Source organism: Lepeophtheirus salmonis, chromosome 5 (assembly GCF_016086655.4).
Source record: "Lepeophtheirus salmonis chromosome 5, UVic_Lsal_1.4, whole genome shotgun sequence".
NCBI classification, from domain to species: Eukaryota; Metazoa; Arthropoda; class Copepoda; order Siphonostomatoida; family Caligidae; genus Lepeophtheirus; species Lepeophtheirus salmonis.
The window spans coordinates 71,333,018-71,350,997 of record NC_052135.2 but is presented as its reverse complement, the minus strand read 5'-3'; the positions used below and the strand labels follow the sequence as shown (position 1 = coordinate 71,350,997).

The 17,980-nt window shown below is 33.1% G+C and overlaps 1 protein-coding gene across 1 annotated transcript in view; it reads left to right on the top strand.

The window, feature by feature from the left end:
- The window catches only part of LOC121118715 (glutamate-gated chloride channel alpha), a 103,612-nt gene extending 95,244 nt beyond the window's left edge, over positions 1–8,368 (top strand). Inside the window, exons 8-10 of the mRNA XM_040713304.2 lie at positions 2,381–2,485; positions 4,078–4,270; positions 7,774–8,368. Coding sequence (XP_040569238.1) covers positions 2,381–2,485; positions 4,078–4,270; positions 7,774–8,034 — 559 coding nt within the window. The 3' untranslated portion in view covers positions 8,035–8,368. The remainder of the gene's footprint in view (positions 1–2,380; positions 2,486–4,077; positions 4,271–7,773) is intronic.
- Positions 8,369–17,980: the final 9,612 nt, after the last annotated feature.

The window sequence follows — 17,980 nt, the reverse complement described above, 5'->3', positions numbered from 1 at the left end:
TAAACTAGACAAAATCGTTCAGAAAAATTTAAAAAAAGATATGAAGGGTAAGGGTAAAGTCCATAGAAAGAGGTTTCTACAGAAAATTTACTTAAAAGTAACAATTTAGAAATATCTACATAGGAGTTGGGTTGAGTTGTTAACTCAGACACCCTTAAGTAACTTTTTCACTAAATATTTCTTCTTTTTTTTGTATGTTTGTTGAATAATATTGATTGCAATAAAGCTTAAGTCGGGTCCATATTTTCTGAGTCAAGTTCGAGTCATCAGTATCCGTCCTGGGTCGATTAAAAACAGACACAAGTAGGGAGTCGAGCACTGGTTTATACATATTTCAATTTCTCGGGCAAGCATATATAACTCAGTTAGGAGCTGCAGAGAGTGATCTCACAGTGACGTGCTGTAGCTTCAGTAAGAGTTAATTGATTGGGAAAATAATGGTCGAAAAGCATCCACTGGGATTTCAAATATGACTAGGATTTAGTAATATAATGGGTTCCAGTATCCAAAATAATTGATTATATTTGGTCTCCTCTCGAGTGGCTAAATACCATCACAGAAAGGCAAAGGTGGAAAACTGTTTAATTTTTGTTAGTCCGCTTATAGATAATTTACTGATTTTCTTGGGCATTACTAATCAATCTGTAACAGATGCTAGCAGGCTGGCGGCAAACTGTCTCGGGCTGTCTCTCTCGCAAAAAAGTTTCAAGCGATAGAACCAGTTATTTTTAACTCGATCTGGAAGATGAGGTTCTATCTGGCTGACTTGACCAAGGTAACAGCACTAAAAATTTATATTCTACACTTTGGTTAATTTATTTTCTTTCCTCTTGTCAAACAATAAATAACCTAGACACAACTTATCTACCAGACTCTTTATATTCAACAGACCACATGTATACATTATTAAAATATCCTCTGCATGCACGCACCGCCCCTTTCTTCACTCCTTTTCTAGCTCCATTCCTATGGGAGCGCCTACTCTCGGAGTCACATTCCCCCATGATATTCATATCAATAACAAAGTCTTTAAATCTGTCAGGTAATCTCTTTGCTCTTGACTTTTTTTATGTTACGAACCATTCCGAATCCTCATCCTTCTCTTCAGGTCTCTATCATTCGCGGAACAACACCAACATCAAAGTTTAAGGGATTGTTGAGAGTGGCAACAGCTCCTTCCTTCAATTTTTCCATACATCTCCCACTAGTGGGCTTCGCCACACCTTATCTCGTCCTTGAGTTTGGGTTTTCTCGGATTTTCAGGAGGGATACTTTCTGAGGGAGACAATGAAAGGATTCCTCCATTGATAAGTGGATATCCTTTCATATGGGATTACGTCGATTTTGTTCCGGGGGGAGACAGACGTTCCACCAGTACACACAATCGACGTTCCAGTTCTTGCAGCCATTCCTTAATTTTACGATGGTTTATCTCTACAATTATGTTGCCTGAGGGAGAATCTATAGGCACCTTTAAATACAATATATACAATTTGCTCAGGGAATACCTTTTTTTTTTATCTAAACATATTCCCGTTATCACACACAATTTCTAATTTTGTTTTATTTTCTTTAAAACTTTTGTTGGAATTTAATATTTAAAAGTCAAGTTAATATTTAATGTGTTAATTCTTTTTCTCATACACATCCTCCCTGCAACAGTTGACTAAAAAATATATTTTTTCTCTATTCTTCTTCAATTAGTCACTCTATAACTATTTCCGTCTGTAAAATATCACAGACTTTCAGCACTAGTAGCAATTTTCCTTGTTACTAATTCTTATCCATTATTTAGAGATTAATTATTGATGATTGTATGATTTTATCAAATTAAGAATCAATCTCTGAGTATAAAATTACACAAATTCTAAACAAAAGTCCTCGATTTATATAAATTAATATTAAAAAAATCATATGCAATACCCTTTTTGAGTTCATAACACGTAGAGTCTCCACACTGTTTTAAATAGTAGAAGAGTTAACACATGAAAACAACATGAAAGAAATGTATATTGTATCTTTGTCTACTTCAAAAAGATAGTCGTGGTCATTGTGCTAGGGAAAAAAAAGAAGTTTGAGTTAGTAGAAACGAGTATTTGAGCTTCGAACTTGGTTAAAACCTGGTATTTGCCCCGGCTATCTTTCAAATCCAATATTAATTTGTGGTTATATAGCCTTAATCACAAATAACAAGTTTTTATTAAATTTTACAACAAACTCGGAGAGTCCTTGTTTGGAATATAAGTAAGAGTTTTTTAATTGATGTTCCGAGTATGAGTATTACTCGGACTTCTCCATGTTGGAGAGATGCAATAAAGATAACTCCGAGTTAATAATTTACAATCATGTAGTCATCAATATTCTCTTGGTTTTTTTTCAGACAAAGTACACCAAGAGTGAGCTATGTGTCAGCCTTGGACATTTGGATGTGTACTTGCATCATCTTTGTATTCTTTGCTCTACTGGAATACGTCATCATGCTATCGTAAGAATTTTTTATTCCCTCTACCACTCACTTGCTCTATAACCCAAAGCTATATGACGAAGTGACGAAATGTCAAATTTAAATGAGTACGAAAATACTTTTCTGTCGGTCATGGGCGTGGATGCAATGAATTAACAATGAGGCCTATAGCTGTTTAACCTCATTGGTGGAATAAATAATATTTTAAGAAAAAAAGTGGCAGATTTTTAGTCGATATGTTTAATTAACTTTATTTTTATTGTACCTTCATCAATCATAGATTTATAATATTTATATTTATCCACCAAATCATTAAAAAATATTAGACTAAAGTAAGAATATTTTTCCATTACAATAGACACCCAGAGTTATTGTTGGGGTCTATGCATGCCATATTGTGTACAAGATATTATAATAAACACATCAGAAGGGATTTTTGTATAAAAAACTTTCAGGATTTAGTTAAGATTTATACATTATACGACTTATAAATAAAGGAGAGACCGTTATGATTTGAGGAAGAAAATAAATCAATAATGTCAACTAAGAGTCTGCATCTTAAATTTTTTTTCTTAAAATGTTAATCATCCTGCCTATGAGGTTGCACAGTTTTTTTTATTGCTACTATAATTGTATTTAAGGAGCTCGTTGGAATCAAATAACTAGGCAACCTACATGAATTCACAAATTAAATTGAATTAAGAAGGTGAATTCCTGAGTTGGAAAAAGTTTGGGTACATTGTATAAGTCATACTTTCAATCTTAAAATTGAAGACTGCGTAAGTGGAAAGTGGAAATTCAATTTGTCACAACCTTTTAATAGATTGAAAATAACCAGACGACGTGAAGCGATGCGACGTAAATAATATATTATTAGAATAGGAGGACAAATTAGCACTTTGGAGGATCAAGAAAGTAAATGAAAGGTCGGATTATACGGAGAATGCTATGAGTTTTTATCTTATGGAGTAAGTCAGAGGGGATATTTGGCTCGGAAAAGATCTTCAAACTGAGGGATAAGGTCAGGATAGATTATTATATTAGACAACACCTACTTTTTATTGTATCTAACATGAATCATTAGAGTATCATTATTTTCAGGAATATCCTCTACGGGGGTTGTAGTGTGCAAACCCGTATCTCTCAGTTTCTTCTGGCATTTTTACCCTTGATGAACATCGATGAACTCACATAGTGAGTGAATTCTCAATATAATGTAATTATTTTTACATTTTGACAAGGACAAAAAGTACTTTACATAATAATCTGCTTCGGCCTTATCCCTCAGTCCACAGAGGAAATCCGAGAACCCCTACTCCCCACCCGACATACTCCATAGAGACAACCTCACAACCTCCCCTCCTCCGTATAATGAAACCTTGCATATACATTACAGATCCTCCAAAGTGTTAATTGTCTACAAATCTGGAAAAAATCGAAATTACTATACCCTCACTAATAATATATTACTTGCCTGACGAAGTTATTTTCACTTATACAATGCACCTAAAGTTGTTTTGTAGCGTCTTCAAGCTAATAGACGCTCACTTTGTAATATAGCTTTGGTATTATTCCCTACCAAAGCAGTGAAACCTAATTTGTTTTGATTTTAGCCTCATGACTAAATGTGGAAAGTTAAAGAAGAAAAGATCCAGCAAGGAGAAGGAAGAAGAAGAGGATCAATCTAGTACATTTCTACGAAGACCTCACCCATGTGAAGCTCCCTCTGCAACACAGGGAATAAATAAAGTTTTTTACTCCGTGGAATCCCCTTGCCATTTGGTAATGAATAAGCAGGAGCCTAAAGTAAGTAAGAGACTTATTCATTAAAAGATGTATCTTAAATAAAAGCAAAACTTTTCAACATAATATATATACTGCATATACTAGAGGGAATAAATGTCTTTTTTGTCTTAAGATGATATTAAATCATTTAATTCATGAAAGCATTCTCCTTTTAAATTACTGCCTGTAAATTTTTAGGGATGTAACGATTCAAAACTTTGACGTCCGGTATGGTCTCCTCCTAAATTATAAGGACGCGTCCGTATCGGACGCAAGAGGCTGTCATACATTTCATCGAGGGTTTTTTTAATTGATTTTTTTGTCGTGAATTTTATTTTATATTGTTGTTTTGAACTTAACCTATGTATTGGGATTCTAATGGACTGTGGGAGAGCTATAATTTATAAGTAGACTTGTATTTCTGAGCAATTTCTTTGGCCAAAATGAGCTAATAAAGAGCGCTCAAATTTTGAAAAATGAGCACTGGAAATATCAAATTTGAATAGTTTGTATTCAATGAAAATTAAAGTGTTTTAAGCACATTTTTAAAAAAATAATGCTTTTTTATCTTTATCATCATTGATTGACAAAAGATAGATATTGATTAATCTTCATTCAGTTCAGTAATTCCAATAATTTGAAGAGATCTAGACATCTTGAAATTAGAAGCTAACTATAGCTCTATAACTTATTACAAAAACTATATGTATCCTTATTGCAGGATTCAAGTAAGATTGTACAAGAGCCAAAAGAGCTATGGAAAATTTGGTGCAAAAGTATTTAATTTGTCTTTCAAGGGGGGATTATAAAGCATTTGCACTGAACTCATCAATTGCATTTAATAGAAGGAGACGTCATTTGGGGGTGTAGATTTTTACAACATAAGAAAGACAAATTTCCAATAAACCTTTGTTAAAACTCCATCAAATGACTTTATGAATGAAAAAAGACTTAAGATTTAAATTGAATACTACTTGATGTCAATGATAAACAATGATATTTGAGTTAAATCACAGTAATATGTACTGAAAACTGATAAATTTGTACTTTTTTTTTTATCGATTAGGGACAAAAAATAATAATAATTGGAGAAAAATATCCTTTTCTTTACATTAATTTTTAACTACATCACGAAAATAAGATTATATAACGATATAATTTCATATTTTTAAGAGAGATACATTTTTGATCGACATTCAGATTGAATTCCTACTAATTGTTGGTCCAATTTTGACATCAAATAGTTCCCTATTTTCCTTAATATTAATGAAAAAAGGTTTTCATTGTTATACAAATAGATTGTTTAGGCCCTCAAAATGTACGACATCAAAATTGGGGTGTGAGGTGAAAAAATTCTATTCAAAAGTCAACTTTGTGCCAAATGTACCCTTTCTCTCATTAGATATTGTCAGAATCAGGCTCCTTCACCAGGGGCATTCGCGGGATTATATATGTATTTTGGGGGGATGGGAGGTGGGAGGGGACTTGGTTTTAAGACTTTTTTGAAGAAAAAAATCCATAAATTACAATATTTGGGAAAAATTATTTAATTTAATGGAATCAAATTTCAAAAGTCCATAGCAAATTTTTTCGCCATTATAATATAAATTATTATAACCTCACTGAAATGATCCTAGCAAAAAAGAAGCTCGCCCAAATATTTTTCTATAAAAAAACTTTGCTACATCAAGCTTTGCTGAAAAAATCTTTGATTCCTTGGATGTATGTGCGATGGTTTGTAGCAATCCCACACTATCTTGGCGCCAATCCGAGGTTGGAATGTATTGAACCATATTTTAAGAAGTCTTAAGCTACTTATTCCTTCCCCCTCCTTAATAAACTTCTTGATTCATTTCTTATAATTGAATTTCTTACATTGAATACTACTTGATGCCAAGGATAAACAGTGATATTTTAATTCGTGTTTGGAAAACTGCCCCGGAGAAAATTGCCTATGGGAGATTGTCCAGGAGGAAATAACTATGGAGGAAAATTGCCTTACTTTGTATTTTTTTATTTTTTTTACGGATTTGTTTTATGTAGGAATATATAAAATATAAATATTCGTTTCAACAAAATTATAATTATTAAAATTTTATTTTATTTAAAATTTACTCACAGGATTAGATAAATTATTTCCAACATAAATCAGTTCGATACTCTAACCACCTTTACAAAAAGAAAAACAAAAAAGCAATTCAAAATTGAGTGTCCCCATTTCTAAATGAAAGAAAAAAAATTGGTTGATATGACTATTGAAATACAAATAATGTTATTTTCATGTAACGTAACATCCATAAGAAAAAAGAGTTCAATGGCGTAAAAACACAAAGAAATGCCGTTTTCAATTTGCAAACCGAGGCTTTAAACTATTTTTTGGTATTAAAGTGATTCATGGATGTATTGGACGAATTGGCGGTGGTTTTTAGCAATCTCACACTACCCCAGGGCCAATCCGATGGTGGACGGTATTCAACCATATTTTAAGAGGCCGTAAGCTATTTATCCACCTTAACAATTCTCTCGATCCATTTCTTAGAAGATTGGATCGAATATAAAAAAAAGTGCAAGGAAATAGTATTTTAATAATATGGCTCACACTTGAAGGTACTCCCTTGGGAGATGGAACAAACAAATATGGTTAGATATTTATCATAAATAATATTAAGGGAATTTATAATGTACTATTATTCATCATGAAGGTTGAACAAAATACGGGCAATTTTCCTCCATGGCAATTTTCTCCGGGGCAAACTTCCACAAGCAATTTTCCTAGTACCATTGGAATAAAATGCAAGCAATTCGTACATAAAATATCTATGAAATGGCTAAATTTTTGCAGTTATTTACTTTTTTGTTTCTTTGATCGATTAGGGACAAGAAAATGAGGGTGATTATAGAAAAATATCTTACTATTCCCGTTGTAATAGTTAATTTTTATCTATAATATACAAATAAGATTGTATGACGATGTAATATCCCTATTTTAGATACATTTTTGGATCAGATATATAATAAAACTAGGTAATAGAGAGGTATATTTTTGATAGACAGTAAGGCTTAAGTTTTTTATTTGTAGGTCCCATTTTGACATCCGACAGTTCATTATTATCCTTAATATTAATGAAAAAGGGGTTTTTATTGTTCTACAACTTGGCTGTTTAGGCTCCTAAAATGGACGCCATCAACAATGCTGACGTCACATAAAAACGTTCTATACAGGGAGCACTCCAGCTAGAGAATGAGTATGCCACCATTGGTTCTCAATAGTATTTGGGTATTCGCCAAAATGAGACGAAGAGATCATCTCGCAGGGCACACTAATTAAACATTTAATGAAAAGTGCTCTGGGGAGTACATGAAAAAGCTCTATGTGGTTGAATATCTTATATATGATGTAAAAAATTAATCATTTTGTTTTTGTGTTAACTCAGAAAATACTTATGTACTTTTCAGAGTACTTTTATGCTTATATGTTGTCAGAAGGACAGAAATGTACTCATTTTCTTTATTGAATATTTCAGGCCGTGACGAAAAAACGAGGATTCTCTGGTCTTTGCCACAAAAAACGACGTGTTTCATCCTTAAAAGGCCGTATGTCAGATAGCCCCAATAGCTCAAACTCAAATAATATAAATAGTAATGTAGACATGAACATTACTCCTTTTATCAAATTTGAGCGGAGCTGTAGTTTCATCATGGCTGTACTATTTATTAGTTTCAATGGTTTCTACTGGTCATGGCTACTCAAGGAACCCAAAGGAGAGCCTCAATTTCAGAATTAAGAATTGATAAGTTAACTACATTCATGTATTCTCTTTCTCTCTTATAAAAAGTACTTCAATCACACCATGAATTAACTGAACAATGTATGGCATTTGATGTATAATAATATGACAATTTGACGAAATGTATTATATATTTTTATTATGAGTGTTCAAATATTTCCGTTGATTTCTATGTATATTTCTGTATATAATCGTATTTCCTATCGTACTGTAAGTATAAGTTTATCCCATTATGTGTGTGACATATAATAATTCAGTATCACAAGTTTAAGCATGTGTTGTCCAATTCAAAATACCTTTGCTTCATATAATAATCAAACTCTACAATATACATTGTTTTCTTCATTCCAAAGGTATTCACTGCGGTGTCCCGAGTACTGTTATGTCGGTCACTTTTTATTTGCTCCAGTCCAACCTTAGGACAGACGGTCCTTGAATTTTTCTTTAAAATATCGTTGGTGTATTAAAGCAAATACGATGACATATGTGTTATTTTAAGAACATTTTACAATCTACATATCTTGCAAAAAATATCCCTGTTTTCATAACAATACAATATGATACAAAATTATTGTATTCTACAGCGTCCAGCTGTTGAATACAATAATTTAGAGCGCATGCGCAGGTAAGAGGTTCTTTGTTGTTTTGCCAGCTACATGTCGTTACCTTTATTGTATCACACAACTTTTCTTCCAAAAAGAAACAGAAAAAAGGCCCGAAATCATCTGGTAGTTAGCCAAATAAGTCAATCATACCAACTGTCATTTATCTCTTATATACTCGAACACCATCACTGTCACCTTATTTCTTCATCAATTTTAATATGAATTACATTGTGCACAGAAAACTACCTTGGGGAAAATTGCCCGTGGAGGATTGCCCTGAAGAAAATTGCCAGTTAGAGCAATTGCCCGGGAGAAAATTCAACTTCATGACGAATAAAAACACATCATAAATTACCTTCAAGGGGGGATGAATAAATAGCTTGGAGCCTCTAAAAATATGGTTGAATACCTTCTGCCCTCCGATTGGTCTGGGGGTAGTGTGGGATTACTAAAAACCACCATCCATTCCTCCAATAAATCCAAGGACCCCTTCTAATACCAAAAAAAAATGTTACAAGCCCTTAAGTTGATTATGGTACTTAGGGGTACCACTGGATCCTTAAAAACCACTGCCAATTCATCCAATACATCTAAGGAATCCCTCTTTCTTGGCTGGATGTGATGCTTTGGTGGTTGAATCCCACACTACCCACCGGGAACCCAACCAATCCCAGGTATTTGAACTAGTTTGGATGTTAGAGGGGTTCCTTGGATGTATTGGCAATGGTTTTTAAACAATCCCATACTACCCCCCCCTACATCCTATATTGCAATATTAAACCATATTTTTATAATGTTTATTATTCTTTTTGAAAATACGGGCAATTTTCCTCCATGGTAGTTTTCCTAGTACAGAATTACATATTATTAATATCTACATAGTAGTTTATTCGATACTGTATCGTAATATTGGTTAGTAATATTTTATTAAAACTGAAGTTATACATTAATAATTGTGTATGATAGCTAAACTTTCTTCATAGAAATTATAAAATGGCTAATATATATATCATGTAAACGACGAGGGATTTACAAGAAATTGTATTCATGTTCTTTTGGAAACGGAGCATAATTATAGCATAACTTATTACTTTGCGTATTTGTTAAAACTAATAAATTATGAAATAGCCATGACGTATCAAGGGAGAAGAGGGAATTGACGGCTCACAACAAAATACATAGGGTATTTTTGTGTTAGTGAGGTAACACTGTGGCTAGACACAAGTTTTTTGCATCAGTTAAAAAAAATGGCATCGATCAACAAAGGGTTTATTCCACAATCGAGGAAAGGAAGAGTGTCCTTGTTGTGATCCACGTCGGACGAGACAATGTTAAGTTTGCAAACTTCTTAAACCTGGGAAGGTCCTTTGTCTTGAGAATAAGGAAGGAAATAGAAGAGTCTGGAAGTAATTTTGACAAGACACAAAAAATTTGAGTTGATGAATTCAGAAATTACTTCCTAGTCCTTTGAATCTACACTTTATAGACAATACTTTTCAATATCCTTCTCAAACATTAAATATGTTAATATACAATGTAGAGTGAGCCAACTTTATAAACCCTTTATATAAATAGCGGAAAAGGAAAAAAATTGAATTTGAAATTTTTAGTAACATCCCTAAATTAAGCGTTCATTAATTAGTTAAAAAATTTAAACAAAAAATACATTTCAAGCCGACTGGGATTAAGAATACACATTTCACAAAATTCAACATAGGAAAACTGCATAGACCTCTGGGAAAACATAAATTCTAAATGTAACATATAAAGGAAGTCATTCGAGGCCGTTATACATGTTATAATGGCCTCGAAAAAGAAAAACAAAGGATCCCAAGTACCGAGGTTTTAACGGCTTACGAGTTTTTGACGAGTTCTGAGCAACACTCGGTTCTTTATGTCTACCAGTCGAGTTTTTTTGTCGTTTTTTATTTAGTTCATAAAACTTGAGTACCAATTTACGAGTTTTGTTCGTGACACACAAATATTAATTAATAATAAGGGATGAGCTAAATTAATATATACATGATCCGCAAGGTGGTGTGACAGTTTCTTTAAACTAGTTCTTTAATAAAAATGTGGCAGGCTGAGAAGAATTTTCACAGTGACTCTATGTGATTAACCTACAACTACATTAAATATTATTATTTAATTATTCAAGGAGTTGTATTATTTTGCCGTAAAACGACATCACTTTCTGTTTCTTTGTTGACAAACTAATATAAGTAAAAAATTATTATGCCCGGGGATGATTCATAAATTCTTCAAGCATTTTTTCTATTTCTAATTTATTTATTTATTGGGCGGTTGTCAAGATTTTTGTGACAATGGTTTTAAAAGGGGTTCAAGCAAACTATTGAAACATACTCATAATGAAATGAATCACTTATATTAGTTTGGCAAATAATTAAACATTTTATCTTTTAAAATTGTAGTAACATTAATGGAAATCATGATTGCATTATATTGCACCATGAATCAGAAATGTTTTAATTTACACATCTTATTCCAGTTGTGTGTTATTTGATGCGTTGATCACAAAATAATGAATAATCATTCATGTTATTAATTTTATTTATTAAGAAATTAAATCTTAAAACAAGGAAAAAGCATTGTTGTTATTTTTTAATACTAGATAATATATATCTCAAGAAAAGTGGCCCGAGTCGCAAAAGTTGAATTTAATTTTAAAGAATTCCCTAGCCAACGAAAGTATTGAGAGTCATGGAGGCGTGTGTTTATATAAGTTGTGATATTGTTTATTTATACAATTACTTTAGTAATTAATTTATCGGAATCGACGAAACCTCGAATCTACAAATTTACAAATATTTTATTTCTCCTAGCGTGGTTTTTATTTGTTTTAACGGACTTTGATTAATTAATTAAGGTATATAGAAATATAAGGTATTTTCAGAACGTTGTTTTGTCATATGTTTGGATCCACCAGGCTTTTATTTTATTTTTACATGAACGTCAGAAGTGAATTACAAAAAGCAACAACACAGACAGCCCTTTTATTTTTTAATTCCGTAACTTTAAAAAAACTTGAATTATTAAAAATAATAATAAATCAATTTAATAACTTACTGTAGTATTCATCACTATTTAATAGTTTTTTTAACCTACGTAGTTGAATGAAAGGGCATATTAATGAAAATATAACTTACTGAGGAAGAGAATTCAATATTTTTATTATTGTTGATTTGGGTTTGGACCGATTTTTTTTTCGGTCAGGTCTAAAGTATTTACATTGATTTAGATCGATTTTTGGTGAAGACCGTAGATCTATTTTTTGATCTAAACCGTATACTGATATTGATAAGATCCAGACTGTGGATCTGAACCGGAGGTCAAAACTCACTTAACTAATTAGATACAACAAAATTGGGGCCTCACTAATATAAATGATGTTTTCATGGACGTCTCGAGCACCTGGACAACAGATTAGAAAACACGCTCTCCAAGAGCTGGCTTAGAAAACAAATATGTTATTTTTATATTAAAATATGTTATACGGCTTTTCAATACAGATTTTTTGAGTAAAAATCTATAAATATTTGTTTATAATATGACAATTAATACAATTAAATAAGCTGTAATATCTCAATATCTAATACAATATACATTAATTATTTCAAAATATATACACACACCAGAAAAATTAATGTTCATATCTTAAACATTATCCGATTGAAGTTTGCCAACCTTTCTAGATTTGAGATTCCTTTAAGATGATCTTTTTCTGTCTTCTTGTCGGATGTTGTCATTGAGTTGAGAAACCAAATTTTAGCCCATCCCGTTAAAGAGTATTTGTGAAATCTTGCCAAGAATACTAGCCCATTTGTGACCTAGTTCACAAACAGTATCAACTATTTCTTCGATTGAAGTTTCTGAGCTCTTTCTTTACTTTTTATAATGGATTTCTTTGATATGAGCAAAGACAGGGTGTAATGATGATTTAACTCCTAGACGATTCAGAGGAATGCTAAAGTGTTTTGTCCTTTGGAAGTAGTTATAAATATTTTTTAAATTGTAAGCAGGGTCAAAGACGAGATGAACTTTTCTATTGATGTCGTGTAAGCGAGTAACTGACGTCTGGAGCGTAGCACCACAAAGAAAATGAGTGAACAACTTCCTGTTGGCTTCGTGGTTATCAACTAATACGACCACAAAGATAAATCCAATTTGATAGAGAGTTTTTATAATTAGAGTATATTTGCTGTAAATAAATTAAGCGTTTAATTTGGCAATCGGTATAAGTTAGTTTCCTCCAACGGATTTGATCATAATTGTAAGGACGATTTTAGTTTTTTGGTTGTTCTCGCAGCCCAAGAGCTTACCTCTAACAAACTCGACTCTTTCTGCGGAGTAGAACTCATCGATTATGAGATTGACATTACGCCCTCTGCTGTTAAGGTGTTTGATCCTTGTTCCAAGATATTTAAATATAGATAACGGTAGTCCAGTCTCTAAGGTAACCGCAGTAGACAGAGGTCTAAGATACTTGGGAAATGGAACTGTAAAGCAATTCGACTTGAAGATTTGATCATAGAGGGTCGTACTAACATTTTGCCACATAGGACAAACAGAAAGAAGATAAGCCCATGATGATTTTATAAGTCTGTTAATTATTCAAGAACTATTTTGATCCTAAATACGTAGCAATGTTGATTACTTCAGTTACTGATTTGATGACATTAGCCTTTGTGGTAAGACAGTGGGAGACTGAGATATTGCTTAGCGTATGATACCTATCAAAAATTGGAAAGGTAAGGTCTTCTTGGATTTCGAGGCTAACCTTAATAACAAGGCCCCTACCTTCAGTCGCTTCTAGCTTAACAAGAGACCACTTCGGGTGATTTAATTAGTATAGATCGCACGGTAATGTTTTGAGTAACAACTTATCATAAAGCTCGGTAACTTCTTCCCCAAACATTTTGAGCTCCAAGACTTCATGAAGTTTGTTTTCAAGCTGGAGTCGCAGGCCACTAGTGGATGCTCAAATGGGTCTAGAAAGAGGTCGAGGAGAAGAGAGGTAGAGCAGAAGGTTTGACCACATTCAAGGCACAGAATCCTTTTCGATCTCCTGAAAAGTTAAGTAATTCAATTAAGTACATATGTCAATCCTTGGATTAGGTCCATATTTTCATTTTAAAGTAACTTAGCCTTTCACCCAAAGGTAGAACCTGTTTTTGAGCTTGTGTCCATGAGAGCCCTACCTTAGTTCCAGTTGCCGATTAAGTTGATGACCTCTACCCTATCTTTGGTCTACGAATGGGTAATATAATCCGATTTTATGAAATGGAGGCTACACAGTCTTGAATATATTTTGAATTCACTTTCTGTCTTGGAACAAGCCTCTCCCATTTGTATTCAAGTTCCAGATGTTTTTTGGCTTTAAATCTACCATCAAGCTGCATTTGATATTGTTTATTCCCTCAGTGGATATGCAACTCGTGCCATATTGAAGAAAAAATATATCTACTGGCAGAAATTTCTATCTTCACAACAGCTTTAATAATGAAGAAATATTTAGTTGATTAATTGGTATGTCTCATCTGAGATCCGTTTTTGTGAGGACTGATTTTGGATCTTCTCAACGCGGATGTTGATTCAAAAAGAATTTCAGACATTGTCGGCGTGACCGTGAGGACAGTTGGGAACATCAGGGTGGCCAAAGAGAATGGGTAAGGATAAAAGGGAAGGCAGGAAGGAGAGGCAATGGTTTGAAGCGAGATGAAACATTTCTCAAGTACCTGGAGGGAAGATCAAGGAAGATCCAACAGCATCAATGTGCCACATGGCTGACATTTTCAACACGGATGAGATCACTATCAGGAGAGTATTTCATGATGAACACGGCCTTAAGAACTTTGTCAGGACTCCAAGACATCTCCTCACCGACAGGATGAAGGCCTTAAGGAGAGATGCAAAAAAGTCCTTAATTACTTGAAGAGTCATCTGTCAACCAGGTTTTGAGCCGCATAAACGATATATTTATAGCAGCATCACCTGAGGAAGTCCAAGGCACCTTCAGGACAAAACATCCGGCCCAAACAATGTGCTTTGGATTCGTGTCCCTCTGTTGAGAAAATTGGATCTGAGGCCTACTATAAGGTCCTGATGTGGAAAATCTTGGCCTAGCTGAAGGCTAACTATCCTGAAAAGAACTATGTGTGGACCAAGACAGTTACTCCAGTAACACGGCTTTGAAGACACATAAATTCTGCAGGAAACACTTTGCTGACTTCTGGTACAAGACCTTCTAGCCTCTTCCAGCCCTAATCTCAATCCCCTCGACTTCAGTGTGTGGATTGTCTTAAAAAGCAAGGTCTGGAAGACATCACACATAAATATGCAGGAACTCAAAGCCAGCATCAAGAAGCAATGGGCCAATATGTCTGCCGATTATATTGTGGCAACCTCCACCAAGTTCCGGGCTCGTGCAGAGGCTGTGATAGAGGCTGGAGGCGGCCATATTGAATAATTCTTGCCAAGATTGATTGCTAAAGTTTTTCATTAACATTTTCTATAATTCTTTTCAAATAAAATGTTATTGAGGCTTTGGTGTTTCTTCTTGATTGTGAAAAATTTCCCTATCACACTCTGTATTTACCATATTTTTTTCAATATGTTTGCCAAAGCGACGTCCTTATTTTTTTAATTTACCCACACCCTAATTTAACCAATATTCATAAAATATTTTGCAACTTTACTCATTTCATAATTGGGGCTATAAGCAATATATAGTAAATTTTTTAATAGAATAATTGTAGGGAGGGGGATCTTTGAATAATTATAGAACAACAGCTTCTTGCAGGTGAAGAGGAAGCATTTCTCGGGATGGCTAAACTTTGCTCCAATTTTTTTTTTAAAGTATATGTTAGCTAGAGCAAAACATGAATGGCCTTATTAATTATTCCTTCCTACTTTGAAAATTCTAACGTACTGGTATCAGAAAGCCAGGTGATCATTGTCAGCAGAAATAGCGTCCCTCAAAGTTACCATAATTTTATGACATTCTCCCAGGTGTGGTTTTACGCTTACCGCAGTTTAGACAATATTATCATCCCTAAGTCAATGTGTAGACTATGTAAACTATATTTACAAAGCCTTGCAACGGATCAGGACAACTCAGGCCCACTAGTGATTCAAAGAAAAAAAATATTCATTCCAGGGGCGTCCGCAGGATTATATATATATATATATCTTCTTCTTTTTTTTTTTTGGGGCTTTTTGAATTTTCGTGGTAAAAAAATTCAAAAATTAAATTGAAAAATCCATAGCTATTCTCAAAAAATTTAATTTATTGGAAAAAAAATTCTAGAATTTAAAGCTCTTCACACACAATTAAGTTCAAAAATTTAGAGTTGTGCAAAAGAAAAAAGGATTTTTTTTCTAAAATATAATATCGAATATAACATTTCTTGGAAAAAAAATTCAATTATTAGATTTTTCAGAAAAAAAATTCAAAAAGCCATAGATAGCTATTCTTAAAAAATTAAATTTTTGAAAAAGACTTTCAAAAATCCAGTTATTCACAAACAATTTCAAAAGCCCATATCTATTCTCATAAAATTAAATTTTTGGAAAAAAAATTTCTAAAATTAAATTTCAAATATAAAATTTTTTGGAAATAAATTTCAAATATAAAATTTTTTGGAAATAAATTTCAATTATTACATTTTCTTGAAAAATTCGTAGCTATTCACACACAAGTAAATTTTTTGTGAAATTTTTTGATAAATTTAATTAAATATCAAATATTAAACTTTCTAACTTTCTTAATTTGGGGTGGCTACAGCCCCCTTAGCCCTCCCCGTGCGGACGCTCCTGTTACATAGGGTGGGACAACAAAACTTCCTTTATCAAAAAGACAATCAAACAAGTTAGATTAGGATTTGAAGGGATATAACAGAAGGTATTAGAAGTATTAGAGACCTGGAATAATAAACGCATAGCACATTATAAAATATCAGATTTTTTAACATAATATCCTGAATCAAAAAAGTCAATCAATTGGTTGAAGATTCTTTTAATAAATAAACAGTGAATTTCTGTAAAAGAATAATTAATTAATCAATATTCTCCACAATCACATTATTGTGAAGGTATTCTTATCAAATAATAATATATTAACCATGTTTAATAGCAATCAATCAGCGTTAAGTAAGTAGCTCCAAATAATTAAATAAGCACTTTTATGGGGTGGTAATTATAAGAACATTTGAATTTTACAATCAAATCCTTTCAAAAAGGGGTTTTATCCTTGAAATTTTTTGACAGCCTTATCTCAATTTCCAATTATGTATATCTACTACTAGCAGAATTACCCATCATTGCTCGTTGTAATTAGGCGTTGACAACTTATAGACAGCCAAATCTCGGTTGATATTCTCTTTGTATGGGCGTATTGCGAGTGAAGTGTCGTATCTACATCTTTGACTTTCCACTGTACAATTCTTTCGAGACCTTTTAGGATGTAGTTTGAGACGGGGATTAGCCTAAAAGATTTTGCCTAGCTGTAATCACCTTTACTCGGTTTTGGCAAATATGTCACTTTCATCTCTCGCCAGCTCAATTTGTACGACTGTTTTCAGTCCATCTGTTACGGAACTCTTGTGTGGTCCAAATCAGTTCAAGGATTATCTTACCCTACTTACATCCACAAAGTAAATATCGGAGTTTGTTTCTTGCGGCGGTCTATCAGAATTAGTATTGATTCTCCTGTCTGGGAAGTGAGTTTCAATTAACCTTTTGTAAAGATTCAGTAGGTGATAGCAAGTATTACCTGTCTGTTTTGAAGAGACCAATTGAGTCAGCAATTGAAATCTGAACTCTAATTACTTTGACAAAATCTTCAATAATTACAGCTTCGCTGTCGAAATGTTTCTATAATTATTTTTTCTTTTCTGAGTACCGTACAATACGCATTTCTTAGTAGTTAGGTACTCTTCTCTGTGTGAGTTGTGGCTACGCTTTGGTTCCAGTTTGCTAAGTTTGTATCTCAAACTGGCGAGATATTTTGTCCACCATGGCACTGATTTTGTTTTTGTCGTTTTTCTCAGTAGTCAGGCAATATCGATCGCCCTTCTGATGACTTCAGTGAATAGTGATTCAGAACATTGGTCTATCACATTTGCGTTGGGAAGTATTTCAGGTAGTGATTCGTTTATTGTATGGCATCTGAAAGAGTCCTAAAGAGTTTTCCTCAAATTTCTTGATTTTTCAGCTATTGTATGGTATTTTATAAAGTTAAAAACTATGTATCGATAATCCAACGTTGATAGTCGAAGACTTACATTCCTTCCATCCTGTAATCTCAAACTTTTATAATT